This window comes from Protomyctophum parallelum (assembly GCF_964188405.1).
Source record: "Protomyctophum parallelum genome assembly, chromosome: 18".
In the NCBI taxonomy this organism is placed as follows: domain Eukaryota; kingdom Metazoa; phylum Chordata; class Actinopteri; order Myctophiformes; family Myctophidae; genus Protomyctophum; species Protomyctophum parallelum.
Genome location: NC_139716.1, coordinates 21,299,706 through 21,319,052, shown reverse-complemented (window position 1 = coordinate 21,319,052; position 19,347 = coordinate 21,299,706). Strand labels below are relative to the sequence as shown.

The 19,347-nt window shown below is 40.7% G+C and overlaps 2 protein-coding genes across 2 annotated transcripts in view; one reads left to right on the top strand and one right to left on the bottom strand.

The window, feature by feature from the left end:
- LOC310876028 (phospholipid-transporting ATPase ABCA1) overlaps window positions 1-13,909 on the top strand; it is a gene marked incomplete at both ends in the record, with an annotated part of 190,057 nt that extends 176,148 nt beyond the window's left edge. Inside the window, 2 exons of the mRNA XM_083789475.1 lie at window positions 6,076-6,319; window positions 13,784-13,909. Of these exons, the coding sequence (XP_083645601.1) occupies window positions 6,076-6,319; window positions 13,784-13,909 (370 nt within the window). The remainder of the gene's footprint in view (window positions 1-6,075; window positions 6,320-13,783) is intronic.
- A 2,622-nt stretch (window positions 13,910-16,531) lies between these two features.
- Window positions 16,532-19,347, bottom strand: part of LOC310876027 (trans-2,3-enoyl-CoA reductase-like) — a gene marked incomplete at both ends in the record, with an annotated part of 19,810 nt that continues 16,994 nt past the window's right edge. The window contains 3 exons of the mRNA XM_083789474.1: window positions 16,532-16,662; window positions 16,828-16,873; window positions 17,722-17,807. Of these exons, the coding sequence (XP_083645600.1) occupies window positions 16,532-16,662; window positions 16,828-16,873; window positions 17,722-17,807 (263 nt within the window). The remainder of the gene's footprint in view (window positions 16,663-16,827; window positions 16,874-17,721; window positions 17,808-19,347) is intronic.

Genomic DNA, 19,347 nt, shown 5'->3' with positions numbered 1-19,347 from the left:
GGATCTACTTGAATAAATGCACAAAAAATTTAAGTATAAACTACAGAATATAGATACATTGTAAGATACACCTACACAACATTTTGAGCTGCGTTGAGGTTAAACAATACTGCACAGTATACTGCTTAGTATAAACAGTTAAATAATATGTGCTCTGCCGCTGCCAACACTCTATTTCAAGTCATCGTTTTTTATATAGCACATTTAAAAACAACAGGAATTGAGTGCTTTTGTTTTGTCAAAAATGACAAAACGTGTTATCCATTATAGACCAATCCATAATCAACTAAATGATTCAAATAAGGCAGTATTTCAAAAATATATATGAAAAAGTTAAACTGCTGTAATAAACAACCCACTGCTGTAATAAACAACCCGCGGCTGTAATAAGCAATTACCTACGGCTGCAATAAGTAACCCACTGCTGTAATAAGCAATTACCTACGGCTGCAATAAGTAACCTACTGCTGTAATAAGCAATTACCTACGGCTGCAATAAGTAACCCACTGCTGTAATAAGCAATTACCTACGGCTGTAATAAGTAACCCACTGCTGTAAATAAGCAATTACCTACGGCTGTAATAAGTAACCCACTGCTGTAATAAGCAATTACCTACGGCTGTAATAAGTAACCGACGAAGCAACCGACGGCTGTAATAAGCAACCCACGGCTGTAATAAGGAACCTATGGCTGCAATAAACAATCTACGTCCGTAATAAGAAACACCATCTCCTTTCTGTACACCTTTCATAGAAAAGGACTCTTTGACAGTCATTGGAACTCCATGTAGAGGTCTACCAACATCGCTTGGTAGCCTCTTTAGTTCGATACCTAGCCTCTTCAAAGGTTCTTACCTCACCATGAGAACATAAAATCATTAAAAAAATCATATAAAAATCATATTAAAAACATATTAAAAAAATCATATATTTTGTAATGATTTTTTAAGATTCTTTTAAGATTTCTTACAGCAGGACATGGTCTCCACTGATCGTCTGCACTCGCAGACATCTAGTTTTAAGATTTGCTTAATTCCACCTCCTGTTTAATCCGCATTTCTTTGTTGACCCTCTTTCTATAGCACACCACCCAATGTGCCCAATCTCCACCAACTTTCACAGAAAAATCCTTCACACGAACGCCATTGCATATAGGCTACTTTTTTAATTGCTTGCCATATTCTACATTTGAAGTTGTTTTATTATATTATAGCGTTTTCAAAACCCTGTTTAATGGAGCTTTTGCCGTTACAGGTGCACAGAACAAACCAACACCATTCAACCCTAACGCTCGTTTTTGGTCAATACAAGCTTTATTCACTGCCCATAACTAAGTGTTTTTCAAATTTTATAATTGATGAATTAATAGCCGGCAGTCAGTGTGATATGTGGGAAACCCACGCACTGATCAGCCTAGATACGGATTGTCTTGTGAGATCCTGCTGTTGGGGAGGGGGACATGACAACTAACCCCTACCTGCCTTAATTTCTCATTAATTAGACGAGCGGCTCTCCAGCTTGATCTAGCCCAGTAAGACCTGGCTGGAACGCATCTGTGTCACTTTAGAGTTTAACCATTATTTTATACTTTAGCTATTGGAAAATAGCAGATCTACAAGCTTGTAGCGCGACACTGCTATTTTTGATAGAAAAAAAATCATAAAACATAATATAAAAGATCATATGAAACATTAAAGAGAATCAGATAAAAATCATAAAACATCATATATTTTTTGATTTCTTTATTGATTTTTTAATCAATAAGCAACCCACGGCTGTAATAAACAACCCACGGCTGTAATAAGCAACCCACGATTGTAAAAAGCAACTTACAGCTGTAATAAGCAACCTACAGCTGTAATAAGCAACCTACGGCTGTAATAAGCAACCTACGGCTGTAATAAGCAACCTACAGCTGTAATAAGCAACCCACGATTGTAAAAAGCAACCTACAGCTGTAATAAGCAACCTACAGCTGTAATAAGCAACCTACAGCTGTAATAAGCAACCTACAGCTGTAATAAGCAACCTACAGCTGTAATAAGCAACCTACAGCTGTAATAAGCAACCTACAGCTGTAATAAGCAACCTACAGCTGTAATAAGCAACCTACAGCTGTAATAAGCAACCTACAGCTGTAATAAGCAACCTACAGCTGTAATAAGCAACCTACAGCTGTAATAAACAACCTACAGCTGTAATAAGCAACCTACAGCTGTAATAAGCAACCTACAGCTGTAATAAGCAACCTACAGCTGTAATAAGCAACCTACAGCTGTAATAAGCAACCTACAGCTGTAATAAGCAACCTACAGCTGTAATAAGCAACCTACAGCTGTAATAAGCAACCTACAGCTGTAATAAGCAACCTACAGCTGTAATAAACAACCTACAGCTGTAATAAGCAACCTACAGCTGTAATAAGCAACCTACAGCTGTAATAAGCAACCTACAGCTGTAATAAGCAACCTACAGCTGTAATAAGCAACCTACAGCTGTAATAAGCAACCCACGATTGTAAAAAACAACCTACAGCTGTAATAAGCAACCTACAGCTGTAATAAGCAACCTACAGCTGTAATAAGCAACCTACGGCTGTAATAAGCAACTTACAGCTGTAATAAGCAACCTACAGCTGTAATAAGCAACCTACAGCTGTAATAAGCAACCTACAGCTGTAATAAGCAACCTACAGCTGTAATAAGCAACCTACAGCTGTAATAAACAACCTACGACGCATATTGATGATGATGATGATATTATGATGATATTATTATCATCATTCCCTTCTCTGAGTCTGGCTGTTTGTTTTAAATTACGCAGAAGCACATCTCCCGTGCCGTGCGGGGGCGAGGATAGGATCGAGGTGGAATAATGAAAATGCAGAGCATAGCCAGGGCATTTTCTGCAGCCTTAGAGACGAAGCACGGTGATCATCGTGATGACCTGATGCAAATTTAGTCCATTTGTTATTTGCTCTTAGGCCGTACATAATGATACATAACATGGTCATAGTCAAGTCGTAAACCACATCTCAAAAGTGCAAGTTGATGAATAAATACTTACAGCAATGAGCATTGGCACAGTATATAATGCACCAAAGAGCTTGTTTGAATCGCTTAACGCAAATATGATATATTATCATATTATATAGAGCTTGTTTAGTTGCGAAACTTGCGAGGACAAAGAGACTGATAACGCTCAATGTGAAAGGTATTGGCTGGGAGAAACTGAGGTAGGGGAATGAGAAAAAGGCTAATTGATCAAGCCTTTTACTGCTGCTGCTGACAAGCAGAATGTGTTACCCATGTTAGCCTCAAACACTTTTGGCCAACAACATACTGGTGTGTTGTTGGCATTTTGTATGTTAGCTGAGTGTGAGAGCCATCAGGTAAAACATAGTTCCTGTTTTCCTGGCTAGACACAAGGAGATCATCACCACAGCCTTGATTGGATGATGAATAAAGCTTGATGAGGGTACGTGGCTCTATCTGGAAATGTTTGATGATGCAGATCTTGCGCCTGCTGTGCAGATGGAAGTTTGTGTAGCTTGTTTCCATTTTGTAAACCCTTGCTAAGCATAATGTAGCCTCAACTTAATGCTCATGATAAAAATAAAAATAAATTTCCCCTACTTGGTCTGTGTCTCATACCAGAGCTGTGGACACTTGAGAAAGACATTATTATATTTAAATTTTGACGTGGGAAAAAAGGCTTTCATTATAGCATGCTAACTTTCCAGGAATAGACGTTGTGATGTGAAGTGACATCCCACGGCTGAATCAGAATGTTGTCTATATAAACCTTTAAATTATATGTATATGTCATATGTCATTATCTACATAACGCATGTAGTATTGGTGGCATGCTGAAACAAATTGCACACAAGTGGCTACATTTGGGTCTTTTATTGTGGCACTTTAACCCATTCTGAACGGGAACCCATTTTGGTGTTAGCATTATGTTATGCTTTAGCTATTGAAAAATAGCAGATCTACAAGCTCATAGCGCGCCCGAGCTTGTAGGTCTGCTATTTTTGAAAAATCGTAGGAAGGACTGACATTTTTAGAATCTGATCTCAGGTCAGAATGGGTTAACTTCAAGCCGTCATGTTGAAACTAAAGGGGTTTGGCCAGCCATGAGGCTCATTCATTCTGCCGCTCGGCACCAGCACAGAGCTTCATGTACTCACTCTCGGCTCCCCCAGGGAGAGTGGAGGCCACATCTCTAATTGCCATTATGGGAGCCTCTGTGCCTCTCAATTCATTGATAGCACTTGCAGGCCCACAATGGACATTTCTATGAGTAAATCTAACATTAGGGAATTAATTAGGCTGAAAACAACGGGTCATAAGAGTGCTAATGACAAAATAACAAGGCACAGAATCGTATTTGGCGCTCACTAGATGTATAGTAGCGTACATACAACCAGGAAATTGTTGAATGCTAATTAGCATGGGAGCTTGTCTTTTCATGAGTGACAAAAGCATTTTGTATCAGAATATTGTTATTCTGGACACAATATATGATATGATGGTGCTCAGTATACTAATAGGTCAGCACCAGAAAGATATTTGGATGCTGTAACACATTTTCCTGCCATCTTTTACTTTAAATAAAATGTTATCTAACATCAGTAAGACGCCCCGAGGGTTATCTAACGTAATAGACTTTGAACAGTGGTATATTTGTTTTGATTATTTGGGGCTATATAAGACAAGTCATTACTTGAGTGTGCATATAGCATTGCAATTAGAACTGAAGATTTATTTTATCATTCATTTTTAAGAGCCTGCCCAGGGACTACAGATGAAATTTAGCATTGGCTAACTCTGGTCCATTTACATTGAGGTGAAACCTGACATGTTGATTAATGAGCTTTGTCCCTGTCAAATAAATAAATAAATAATACGAAGCGGCCCATTATGGCGACCGTGTTGTCTCTGTTCTACAAGCTCCTATATTTTATTTTTTGCTTTTTTTATTTTTATGCATGATTGCAGACAAGAAAACAATGTTTTGGTGCATACGTCCTCTAAAATAACTGAGTTTGAGGTGAAAGGCAAGCGCTATAGGCACTGTAGGCAGTGGAAATTTCCATGCCCCGGGACCCCAAATGACGCTGCCTGGTCCAACAGAGCATTATGTTGCTAGCGTTCCGAGCATTGATGATAAACAAGGTAAAGTGGTCAATGAGGGAAGATGAAGGAGACCAGAAAGGTGTGATTTACATAGGGACCTTCTGGGGTTGGTAGAACGAAATCGCTTTGGCTCTCATGTGCTTGTGCGGTGCACCTGCTCCACCGGCACGCCAAGCCTGGGATCCTCGGAATGGTTAGGAAAATTAGGTTCAATTATACAACAACCTCCTCCCCTTGGTCGCTTCCTGTCTCGTCCCTGCTTCCTACATTACACAACCCTTGTGTTGACATAATGCCGCGACCACACACACACACACACGTCTCTGGAGAGAAGAGGGTATTATTCAGGTAGTCTGCATTGTGCGTGTGTGTGTCTGGTGTGAAACAGGGAGGTGTCTAAACAATGTGAAGGCTATTTTGTAAAATCTATTACATTCTTCCAGCTGGCAGCCTGTGGCCACTGAGATGCAGATGCAAGGTTTTCATGTTGTTAGTCTATATACGCATTCACATGCAACTGCTGTGGATCATACATACTGTATACAGTACATGATGTGATGTGTTTGTTTACCAGAATTTTGAATGTGCAAGCCAATGAGAGTTTGTGCGTGCGTGTGTTTGTGTGTGTGTGTGTGTGTGTGTGCGCGCGCGCGCGTGCATGCGGGCGCTCAGTTCTACAAGAAGCTGACCTAACAGATTGTGTTTTTGTACATCCCTTTTTTCGCGGGTGGGAGGCGCAAAAGTAATATTATAATATATAATATAATATTATCTAATAATATTATTACCCTTGAGTAATTAGTAACATATAACTCTCCTAAGTAATATTGCCCAACAACACTGCCTAATACATAATATACTGCATGCATGCATACTGTACTTAATTGCATATCTTCCTCCTTTTTGAATGTGTGACACAATGTGTCACTCCAGATTTGGCGACGGCTACACGCTGACGGTGAGGGTGGGCGGCTCGCCGCCCGCCTTGGCGCCCGTGGAGGACTTTGTCCAGGGCACCTTCCCAGGCTCCGCCCTGAAGGAGAAACACCACAACACGCTGCAGTACCAGCTCCCGCAGACAGAGGGCGCTCTGGCCAACATCTTCAGCCAACTCAGCAGACAGCAGGAACGGCTCGGCGTGGAGGACTACTCTGTGTCCCAGACCACTCTGGATCAGGTAATTAACCCATAGCAGATCTACAAGCTCGTAGTGCGGCACTCGGTGCCGCACTACGAGCTTGTAGATACTAACCTAACCCTAACCTTAACCTCAGTAAACTTAACTTGCCCGGGGGCGTGGTTATAAACACAACCTGTGTAGGAATTAGTCTGTAGCGGGATCAACGCGAGACTGGTGACGTATTGTAGATGTGCCACAGCGCAAATGTAAACACAAGCTAACAAGACTAAAATTATTATGGAGATATCCCGCTGATATCCCGCTGCTTCGGGTTCATCGTTTCCGCTTGAGAGAGCCCAGATGCAGGCAGGAGGAGGGAACTTGTGAACTCAATCTGGCGTCAGGTCAGTCCCAGGTGGTACCCAGCTAAATGATGGAGAGTTGGTATAACCAAATGGAACATAATAATAATAATTTTACTCTTGAGAACGTAAAATGAAACGGGTCCCTTTGGTTTCATTTTACGCTGGTCTGAACAAATGCGTCGCAGTGCGTAGATCGGCAATTTTTGCTATGTGCAATGTGGCCCTCTGGAGTGAGTGTGAATATAGTGGCCCTGCCCTCTCCGTCATCAAGGTTGCCCACCCCATGAGGTAAGGGACAAAAAACTAAATCATTGTATGTCGCACTATACTTCCTCTTACAGTATGTCACGTTATCTACATACAATGGGGGAGAAAGTACGCAAATGTTAAAAGTATCAATACTCCAATGCAGAAATACTAAACAATTTACTTGAGTACAAAAAGTACAAAAGTACTGGCACCAAAATGTACTCAGAGTACCAAAAGTAAAAGTACTCATTATGCAGAATGCATTTAACTAGTGTTCAAAATGTATTACAATCTTTGGAAAATAGCAGATCTACAAGCTCACAGTGCTGTGTAATAATATTATAATAATAATAATAAAGATCTACAAAGTAACAAAAATAAATGTAGTGGAGTAAAAGTAAAAATGTTGGATCTGAGATGTAGTGGAATAGTATTGGAAATTGGAAATACTACATTACAAATACCTCAAAATTGTACTTAAGTTGTACTGTAGGCCTATACACTGGCACTGCATGTGTCAACATGCAGTTGCCACTATTATGGAGTCCCATGGTGAACAAACTCACAGCGCGAGACCGCGGCATGAGACTTTACGCACAGCACAATACTGATTATCCTCTCAGTCGGTAGAACTTGCAAACATGCTGCACTATTTGAGGAGGATAAGCAGAGTAGAAGAAATTGAGTAGACAGATACTGTCAAACTGGGAGCTGCAACCAGCCGTAGTACAACAAACCCCTGAATCAACACAACGGCTCGCTGCCGGAGATTAATTTCAAACTCTGCCATATCCTTTCCAGTTTCCATGCATCTGACACCTCGCATCTCCGCTCTTCATATAGGCCTGCTCATCAAAACATTGTTCTGCGCTCAATAGACTAGTTGTTATGGATATGATTTGGATGTTGATAATTAACGATAAGAAAAGAATGGTAAATGGAACCGGAACACGATGCTGTGATTTTGTCGCTCCCAGCACAGGCACAGACCTTTAAGATAGTCGTTGTTTGAATAGATGATGAAATATGTCCATTAAATAAGAAAGGGTGTAAGAAGCAGCCCTTAGTTTTGTTGCGTTTGCTTTTGATCTAAAATTTCATCTCACAAACGTAATTATTTCCCAATATTGACCCACTTCAAAGCTACAGGGATTCTTAATGGCAGGTTTGTCCTGGTCTGAACAGATGTGTTGGCAGATGAATCAAGCTTATGGCAGCGATATCACAAGTTTAACTTTCGACTTCTGCACATTAAATAATTAGCGATAACAGTGCCTGGTCAGTATATCCTGAAGCCCTGTATTTCTGCAATGTATAATAATTTAATTCCAAACCCATATGAAAGCAAATTTTCTCTTTGCTCTATATTTCCTCCTCACAAAAAATGTACTTGAGTAAAAGTACAAAAGTAATAGTATTTAATGCGTTGCATTGTAAGGTCTTCTAGTGCCACCTGTCTGCTCGATGTTACCGTTGGGTGTAAGGAGCAGCACTGCCTCTAGGTGCTGCTAGTGGGCCATTGTTCTCAGTAAAGTGTCACTTTTTGATCGACCTAGCTGTGTCCCTCACGAGTTTTTTACCATTTCTTTCGTCAGGTCAGAAGTGAGATCATCATGTTTGAGGTCAATGGATTCTCGGATGAGGCCTGCATCTGCTTTAGACCTCTCTCTCAGTGTATCAAATGTCTGGCTCAATGAATTAATTTGGAGCAGGAAATGGAATCCCAAATTGTTTACGCTACCGTCAGCAGACTAAATTCATCACTGTAATTTTACTATGATAGTTTTGCAGGATGGAAGAAGCTGCAAGAAAATTACATGTCAGGGTTAGTAAAGACACTGAACACATCAAGTCAGCCAACATTATTTTGAGTGGCATGCTGAATTAGACCACAGGCAAAACACACACAATTGCACGGAGCCAATACCAACTACAGTAATAAGGCATGAATGCATGCAGGGACAGATAAACTCCCCCCTCCCCTCTCACCCTGTGTGCTACACCCACAACGGACAGTCGGTGGGCACAGCACGCAAACCCACTGCTCCAGTCTTTATGGCGTGCGTAGAAAGCACCTGTAAAAATTGTATATGTAACATGAATAACCACTGCTGTAAATACAGAGGAGTGGCCTCTGATTGACCTATTTACATTTCATTTTAGTAAATTGTCTATAGCCTCGCGGCCCAGTATCCCCCCCAAGGGCCCCTGAGAGTGAAGGGCCCCTGGGCCCCGGCCCCACTTGCTCAATGGCTAATCAATCCTTGCATGAATGGCAACTTAATGGCAAAGTTGGGCAAATAGGCCCATAAAAGATGACAGTTAAGAGATACAGAGAGTTGAGTTTTCACGAAATATTGTCGATCTTGCTGTCATTCCAGGATGAAAATCTTGTATTATAAGTCAACTTAACCACCCTTTTGGTCAATATTTACCAGATCACAGTCAGTAAATGCATCAAGTATTGGATGGAGCAAGAGGTCAGTGAGTTAAAACACAGAGGCGAGGACTGAGAGAACCATGGTGACCCAGACGGCCACCTTTCAGCTGGTGATTTATAGAGCAAAGAGTTGACCTATAGCACTACAATTAATATTGATTGTAGCGGTGTGAAGCTGACGGCAGGGACAGTGCAGAGGGAGTGCTTGGAAACAAAAAGCTGACTGTCTATAATGGAAGTTCTGAACATAAAATGACTGGCCCATATGGAGTGAATGTCAGCTGATATTGTGTGAATTACTCAACTACTACTCTACCCTACTTCACCACAGAGGGAGCATAAAAGGTGTGAACATAACATAATTGTTGTATACTTGAGCATTGCTGTAGGGTTAAATTGTAAAGTGTTGTTGCAAGGCGTTGTGAGCTTGTAGATGTGAAGAGATTTGGCGTAGAGGGAACAAACTAAGGAGGGGGCCAAGTACAGACCCCTGAGGGACCCCGGTCAATGAAGTATAAAGTGGTCAAGATGAGCCACTACTTTGTACTAGGGCTGTCAATCGATTAAAATATTTAATCTGATTAATCGCATGATTGTCCATAGTTAACTGTTATTAACTGTGACAAATTAATCGCATATTTTTTATCCGTTCTAAATATACCTTAAATCAGTGGTTTTCAAGATTTTTCTTATCAAGGCCCATTATTTATTCTGCATTTGAGCCACGGACCACCATTTGATGACATTTAGCCTTCCAGACCCAAACTAAAGAACTGTATTGATGTTGGCCAATGGTACCATTATGAGAGATAACAGGCCATGTTGATCACAATAACATGTTTTCTAAGTTTTCTAATTGTGTAGACTTAAATTAACTTAAGTAATTCAGCTGTTTAACAATTATTCAACTCTTCAGTGTAAAATTGCCATGCGTCTCTCAACCATTCTGTCAAACTTCACAGTGCGTTAATCGGATTGTGAGTTAACTAGTTAATAGTGCGTTAACTTTGACAGCCCTACTTTGTACACCAACGTAAGATGAACCAAACCAAACTACAAATAGCGTTTCCTTCTATATTCTCACAGGAGAAATATGGTCCTTCACTTGTGAAAAACATTTGAAAGACGGTCATTGAGCTATTATGTGAGGGCGTGGACATGAGAAGGTCCGGTATACAAATAAAAAAAGGCTTATGAGGACACTACTGATGCACAGGAGAGGTTAATTGTTCTACTAAATGTCCTTCCCCTCCTCTGTTCTGCCTCAACGGACACCTAATAAACACCTAAATGCTCTCCGTAATGTAATTAACGCCCATATCCATCTGTTATTAAGAAAATTCCACTCAGCAGCACTAGTGTGTGAAGTTCAGAATATGAAGGGAAGGTTATGGCTTAGCACACGCGAGTAAGGGTTTGGAAAAATCACATGCCATAAAAGTATGAATTTAAAGCTGCACTCCGTAACTTCCATGTCATACCGGGAGTTCAAAGTTCGAACCCTGCAGGTCCAAGTGTGCAAGTGCTGAGACATGTTTACCAATGAGCTAACAGAGCATGTGTACTTGCTCAGGGGAGAAAGTGCAGTAGCATGTGTCAACCACATGCATCCACATTTCTCAATAAGTGCAGGGAGAACAAATACAACCATAGTTGTAGTTATTGTATTCTCATACAGATTGTTTAAAAAATATACAATCTACTGGCTATGGCTTTGTGACAAAGCTAGTCACAACCCAGGGCACGGAAGGACACGACACAGGCAGTTGTTGTCAAGTAGGCTGTTTTATTCCTCTTCAGCCAGGGCATAACAATTTGAAAGCATCACAACTTCACAGTATTGGTTTACCCAGAAGAGCAGATGGCTCTCCACTGTCCGGACAGAGGTTCTCCCCTGAATGTTTGTGGAGATGACTGATTTAACCTGTTGTGTCCTTTGATCAAGTCCATGATGCACAACAGGTGCGCAGCCACACCCAGCTCTGAGTCCAGTTCTAGTTTGACTCTAGGCCAGGTGTGACTTAAATCAGTCATCCTCCCTCTCACAGGCTTATTCTCCTACCTTGACCTGGTTGGCTTGCATCAAAGCAAGTGGGCGGCGGTGGCTCAGGGGTAGAGTGCCTGGATGGTAACCGTAAGGTTGCCAGTTCGAACCCGGGCTCCCCCAGAGTTACTGTCGAAGTGTCCTTGAGCAAGACACTGAACCTAATTGCTCCCGCTGCCATCGGTGTATGAATGTGTGTGTGAATGGGTGAATGTAATGCACAATCTCTGTAAAGCGCCTTGGATAAAGGCGCTATATAAATGCACCATTTAAAGCAGAAGTGTAGCTAGATGTCCGGCATCAAGTGCCTTGCTCACTTGGTCACGGTTTGTTGCTGGTACAACATATAGCCCACTGTGGACACCATTTTAGCTCAGTTTTCATCTTGTAGACGTATCCCCTCTCTTGTTTATACACAAATGACCCTTGAAAGGGACTTTTATTACTCTCATTCTTTCAGAATAAAATAAAATGGCAAGTAAACAAAGTCTGAAAGTAAACAGTATATGTCCTTTATTGGTAATAAGATATACTTCATATGAGTGCCTAATGGACAATAGAGAAAATAACAGTTGGCCTGTTAATCATCTGTATAAAACGTTAGATAGCGGGTTTGACTAGCCTAGTGACTGATGCATTTTGGGCAGGACATATTTCCTCAGGGACTCGGGATGCAATCTGCAATGCCCGTATCCTCTTGTATTCCGTTGCTGTCTGGCAGAAACCTCTCATCTCCATATACCCATTCTGACCTGAGATCAGATTCTAAAAATGTCTTCTACATCTTGACAGTTTTCTGAAAAAGCTATGTTTCTATGTCAGTCGTTCTTCGATTTTTAAAAAATAGCAGAACTACAAGCTCGTAGCGCGCCACTCGGTGGAGCGCTATGAGCTTGTAGATCTGCTATTTTTCAAAAGCTAAAGCATAACATAATGCTAACACCAAAAGGGGTTCCCGCCCAGAATGGGTTAAACTTTTTGTGATTATTTTTTTCGTAAATGAATGCCCTACTACTTGATCACACTTCAGCGTCACACAAAAAGCATCAAAAGTAGCATATCTATAATTCTACAAGCTCGAAATTGAGCTTGTAGATCTGCTATACTTTGATGCTTTTGAATCCTGAAAAGTGAGTTTTTGGACATATGAGGTTTCCACCCGACAGACGTTTTGCAGAGCCAACTGAAAACCTTTTAATGAAAAAGCATTGCATTTTATCTTTTTATTTGATCTCTGCTGTTACTTTTCCCATTGAATAAAAAGCCATTACCACATGAGACAGAGAGCACTAAAGGGTATAAAGGTTTCTCAGTACAGTAATTTTTACAACTCAATGAAATATATACAAGGGCTTTTTGGGAACATTATGGGATTGATTTGTTCTGACATTAAATGGACCGCCAGATCGCAACGGAAGATGCTACTTTCGCTTTTTCTCAACTAGTCAAAGATGTCAAAATGACCTTCTGGGATAGTGAGCACAAGCCATTCATTTTTAAGATATTTGTTTGGCTTTTTCTTACATTTATTAAATCATAAACTACAATGATTGAATACAAAAGAAAATGATTTGTATTTTATTGTATTATTATCAAGGATAAATTCAAGTAGGCCTATTATATACGAAGACATGGAAATGCCTGAATACATACACACACACACACACACAGTGCCAATTGCCTAAACCGTAATCCTGGGTGCTACTCTCCCTGTTAAACAATGTAATGAAATGAATAAATTATGTGAATGAAGTGTACAAAATAGACATTACATTAAAATGAAATGTTTCAAACAACATACCTGTATGTTGATGAACAGTGCGCTCTTCCTCTTGGGCCTGGCCTGGCCCAGACAGCTGGCGTATAGCGGTCCGGGCACCTATAGGCTACAGCCTGGCAGCGCACCATGGGTTCCAGTCCTGATCCCGACGTCCTTTCCTGCGTGTCACTCCCCATCTCTCTCTCTCTCCCCATTTGTCAGCCTATAGTCCTATCTAACTATAAATGTACCAAGTCTCTCTGTGTGTGTGTATGTACGTTCGTACGTACGTCTGTAATCCACGTAACTCGAGAAACGTTCGCTCCACCGACTTCAAATTCAACACACGTGTTCCACCTCACCACAGGGCCTGCAGTGCCCGGTGTCGAGTCGGTCGGACCCACGGTTGTCCAGAACCGCCCCCAAAAAGGCCTCTTCCCGGGTTCTGGACAGGGCCCCTGCATGCCCAGTGTCCATATATGGAGCTGGCCTGGAGCTTGTAGATCTGCTACAACCTTTCAATATATTTTTATAGATTTTAAATCTTGAAATGAGACATTCTGCACAAGTAACATTTGAGTACTTTTTCCACCACTGGCTCTATCTAGTAAAGTTTAAAGAAAAATCATATTGAATGGCATCTTTTCCACCGTTGTCATTGTAGGTCTTCGTGAACTTTGCGAGGCACCAGGACTCAGAGGATTTGCAGGCGTATCATAACCCCGTGGACACCTCGGATGAAATTCCACTGCAACCTGGGAAGTTCACGCCAGCGGTAGAGAAGGTTTAAGAGACAAACAGTGCTCACCCACAGCACGGCGGGCGTACACCTTGCATACCTCAGACCTTAACTTATGGAATAGTTTCTATTTCTACTGTAACACTAGTTATAACACTAGTTATAGACATCATCAAGATTAGTTTACTTGAACTGTAATGATAGAGGGGTATGTTTTATATAATTTGATGAAAACATATCGCGATAACATGTATTTTTCCTTTGAAATTATTGGTGTGGTTCTAATTGAATTTGAACTAATGTGTTTTTTTCCCTTTTTTAACTTTGTATAAGCTTTTTATATAAGCTTTTTTACAACTTTTTTTTTATCAAAGGTCACTGAAGCACGTACAGTATCCTTTCTGACCCTATGCCGTAACATCTCCACATCCCTGTGAGACCAATTACATCAGACAATAACAATGGCCTCACTTCACTGAACTGACAGTCCTCAATAATGATAGTGTCCGTGTCCACAGAATATGCTTTTTGAGCGACCAAGTGCTTTGGATAATGTCCAGAGAGCTAAGCGATGACAAGTCTCTGCTTCCGTGTGTCGCCGTGCCTCTCCAACCCTCTGCATATAAGTGACATTTTCAGATTGTGGGATAGGGACAAATGCATATTAATTTGGGCGGTCCTTGGTATGAAAATATTTGAGAACCACCGGTTTAAATAATAATTGGAAGCAAGCCCAAATAAGCAACTGCACTTCAGAAACAAGCCCAAAAACCCACAACCTTAAGCTACTGTACTAGCCTAGGGATACGATTGTAATCGTAGCCCTAGGCTATAATCGTAGATAGCAGAGGGAAAAAAAAAAGCGCCGGGTCCGTATATATACAGACCCCGCCGCTAGGGGACGTCATATCCCAGGTCCGTATATATACAGACCCCAATGTATACTCAATATAAAGGTTGAGTCCCACGGCAGCTTTTCACATTGGTCCGGTTGCAATTTCGGATTTAATTTGTGCCTTTGTACCGCGACGCTCCCGCCATGTAAAAGCTTCTTACGAAAGGTAAACAGTGTGTGCTTGTGCCATTGATACTAAAGTGTGTGTAGTGAGTGTGTGTGGGGGGCGGGCAAACTCTGACTCTTAACCCATTCTGACCTGAGATCAGATTCATACGAGGTTTCCACTGGGACACACACTGGTCTGATTAATAAGCGGGCATGGCAACACTTGCTCGATGCTTGGCACTAGGTAGGGGAGTTCTCCAGCACGTCTTTACCATACAAATGCAGGGCAGACAACCGCTTTCTGTGGACACGGCACCCCCTTACTATATATGGCTGAATCTGTTGCCTAACTTGAGATTATCACAATATTCTCAGTCAGGACGCGTTCATTTGGTAAATGTACTTACCAAACAGAAAAGTATGCTGCTCTGTTCTGCAACAATATATACAGGTACTGTATACAGTAGCATGCAGATATAAAAATATATTTTTTTGTCTATTTGTATTGTTAAAATCCAGTATGTTGAGGATTTGTATAAAATACGACTATTTTGAGAAAGATTCCACATGCGTTTGACATTTGTTATGCAGCTTGCATCACTTATTGTGTGTTACTAATTGAAATAATTACTTTATAATTTACTTGAAAAACTTTTTTTATGTTGCTCAAAGATGTCACAATGCTATATTGTTCGTTACAAATACCAATGATTCCTATTTGTACTGAAGATGTCTTTATGCCACAGAAAATTAAATATTTGCACATATTTTGCCAAGTGACTCAGAGTAGGAATGTGTTGCACGTCTGTGTTTAGTCAGTGGTACACACTCTTGAAAAGTTACTTACTGACTTGACCAAAACCTTGACTCCTCACATTGTACGTTATGTCTAGATTATTCTTTAACTCCCCCCCCCTCCCCTTTTATACACTCCAATCTGCCACTTAAATAATGTGCTTTCAGTTCCATGCTCTGGTGAGCCATTCACATAAGCTACTTTAACTGGAACATGGGTGTCCAGACAGCAATTGTGTGCACAATGGTTGAGTCATTCCATTTATTTTTGTGTGGAACAGTCCCTCTTCAAAGGGGAAGTGAGTGACACTTTCTTTTATCCGGTTTCACTCCACACACAATGGCTAAGATGAATGAATTCATTTTCTTGGCAGACTCTCATTCAAACCATTGCAGAGTGATGCTTTTGGCCTTGTGAATTCCCTCTCCCCCTCCCAAAGCCGCCCAACCTTGCCAATTATCAAATGTCCTGTTTTTACCACCATTCCAATGCCCATGGGTGCCATGTATCAAAACAATCCTTTATTTTTCATGTTTATTTAGTGAATTGTGTAACTAGCTACTGTAATAGGATGATATATATATATATATATATATATATATATATCCCATTTTGGGTGGGAACCCCTTTTGGTGTTTGAAACATTATGTTATAATTTAGCTATTGGAAAATAGCAGATCTACAAACTCGTAGCTATGAACTTGTAGGTCTGCTATTTTTGAAAAATCGTTAAAATGTGATTTAGAAATCAATTTATAAATTTTGACGTCAGGCCTTAATGGGATATATATATATATATATATATAAATCTCCTGAAAAACAACTGCTGCTGTACCACAGATGTCTTCCCCCAGGCCAAGATATCAGCTGGTTGTCATATCAGGAAAGGAATGACTGCAGTCCTCCAGAAGCTCCTGTCGTTCTTCACCTGGTGAAGGTATTTGCTGTGTCTCCTCCTGGCCCACAGCAACATCTGAGTGGTCACTAGCCCTGCAAACACTGCCACTAATGTAGTGGGAGAGAAACACTTCATTTTAGTGTCACTCACTGTGTGTGTGTGTGTGTGTGTGTGTGTGTGTGTGTGTGTGTGTGTGTGTGTGTGTGTGTGTGTGTGTGTGTGTGTGTGTGGAATAATAGTCTCACTCACACACAAGTGTTGTGAGGACATACCTGGGACAGTTTGCGTCATGACAGACAGGCTGAGCCAGGCTCCAATCTACAATGACAACGGATTGGGAAAATGCTCATGCATTCTTGGCATTACAGAAATACGATGAATTATGATATAGTATAACACGGTTAGGGAATATTATCAGAATAATTCCAAATCTGGGAATACATTTCTTACCAAGAATTTTCTTCACCAATGTGTGTGTAAGGGTGCATGTCTACTAACATATCCCACATTGGTTTCTATTGAACCACCCTAGGGGAATTTTTGACAGCTCCTGAAAGTTGGGGTACCATCAACAACCATTATAAGGCAAAATGTTCTAAATTGAATTATGCTCTAAGTACTGTAGCATGTGACATGTCAAACCAGGGGGTTTTCATGATTCTGAATCCATTCCAAGCATGCTACTTAGTGAAATGTAGAACATTTTGCCTTATAATGGTTGTTGATGGTACCACTACTTTCAGCAGCTGTCAAAAATTCCCCTAGGGTGGTTCAATAGAAACCAATGTGGGATATGTTAGCAGACACCCTTACAAACACATTGGTTTCTTGGTAAGAAATGTATTCCCAGATTTTATTAATATCCCCTGACCTAAATTGAGGTCCAGGGCTGCTTACATTGACTATTTCTATTTCTGATCTACAAGCTCACATGCAATACGATGCATTTTGAGCTTGTAGATCTGCTATTTTCCACATCTTGAAGAAAAAAAAGAAAGTAAGATTTTGGAATATCTTTGAAAGATTTTAACAATACAAATCTTGTATGCAAGTCCCTGGCACAAATTATTTCCAGAAGGGGATCCGTTTAGGGCCAATAGTTGACGTGAAAATAGTTGAGAACCACTGGTTTATAATATATAAGATAGCTTTAATGTTTCATTTACCTCATAGGTGTATTGTGGGCAGTGTACAAGTTTAAACAGCCAGGTGAAAGGGTTACACGTTGGTCGAGGATATGTTACTCCATTACCTGGTCACAAGCATACACATTTTGTTATGCAACGCATTTGTATACTCGTGTGAAAAGTAGCAAAAGGCTATGAACAGTTCCATCAAGTCCTTGGGCTTCCCCGTACCTTTATATAACCCCATGCCCCTCCACTGAAAACTCCAACTTTAGCGCTGACATCAGTGAATGTTATCATGCACTCTGAGCGCTTTCTTGTTTCTTTGCTCGTTAAAATTAAAATAGCCTCTAGCACTGAACTGCTGCCCAGAGCATGGCTAGCTGGGAACTTCACAAAGTATGAAACACATGCTGATATGCTCCTTCCATTATTCTATGCCACTTGACTCTCTCCATTAACATGAGACGGTGACGGAGCAAAGGGGTATGTTTAGGAGCAGTGGGTGTGCAAGACGTGTGCAGAAAGAGCTCTTGAGACAGGTGAGTCATCAGCATATACACTCCATAATGCACATACTTTTCTTTCATGCACCTAAGGTGACATCTGTGACGTGCACCACGGTGCACAGAGAGGATCATATCGAGACATCGTGCCAAGTACGAGTCATTGCTATACCCATGTCTGGGACTCCGGTCCTATCACTGCTGAACAGGCTAGTGTTAACCGCTTAAACTTAACCCATTCAGGACGGGAACCTCTTTTGGTGTTACAAGCATTAAGTTCTACTTTGGCTATTTTCGAAAAATCGTGAAAATGTGGCGCATACTTTGAGTATATATTCTGTCAGAGCGAACGCTTTTAACTCAAATCTTTGCTTCTGGGGGGATCCCTGGAACTACATATGTTCAGATGAGGGTCTGCGGCCAAAAGTAGATAGTTCTGGGGGTCCTTGACATGGAAATGTTTGAGAATGACTGACATACTGTAGAAACATGACAGAAAACTGTCAGGATTTAGAAGCCTTTTTTTTTATTCGGCCTCGCGTCTAAATGGGTTAAACCCTCTATTCTTAGTAAACTAATGCTTAGTTGATTGTGGTCGGCTGTGGTCTTAGCCTCACACCTCAATGCGTTGTGAGCTTGTAGATCTGCATTTTTTTTTCCAAATGTCCAATAGGGATGCTAGGGTTTGTGTGGTTCAAAGAGTGCTTACAATATTATTAATTATCAAAGCAAACATTCTGTCACCTTGAGTTAGTCCGCAAAAGTGAAGAGATTAAGTTAGTAGTAGGTTTATAATTTTGCAGGATGCATAATATTGAACCTACAGTATTAAGATATTGTATAATATGCAGTTGTATAATTCACCTGTTTGTTTGTGCCTTGCCAGGCAAATGTTGATGAATAGATTACCAAGCTCGCAAACCTGTTAAAAACACACAAAAAGATAATTTTATTTATATGAGATTGTGAAAGTCAAAGAAAAATGAAATTGTAGTTGAAAAGTCATGGATTGCTCATATTGCCTATGGTAGTCTGGTACTGTGTGCTTTTGTAAATGTGAGCAACAGTGGAAACCAGAGAGATGTGTGCCGGTCTATACATCGTCAGCTAAAGGTGTGTCTGTGCCTTAAAAGTTGACCTTATAAAGCCTTTATCAGTA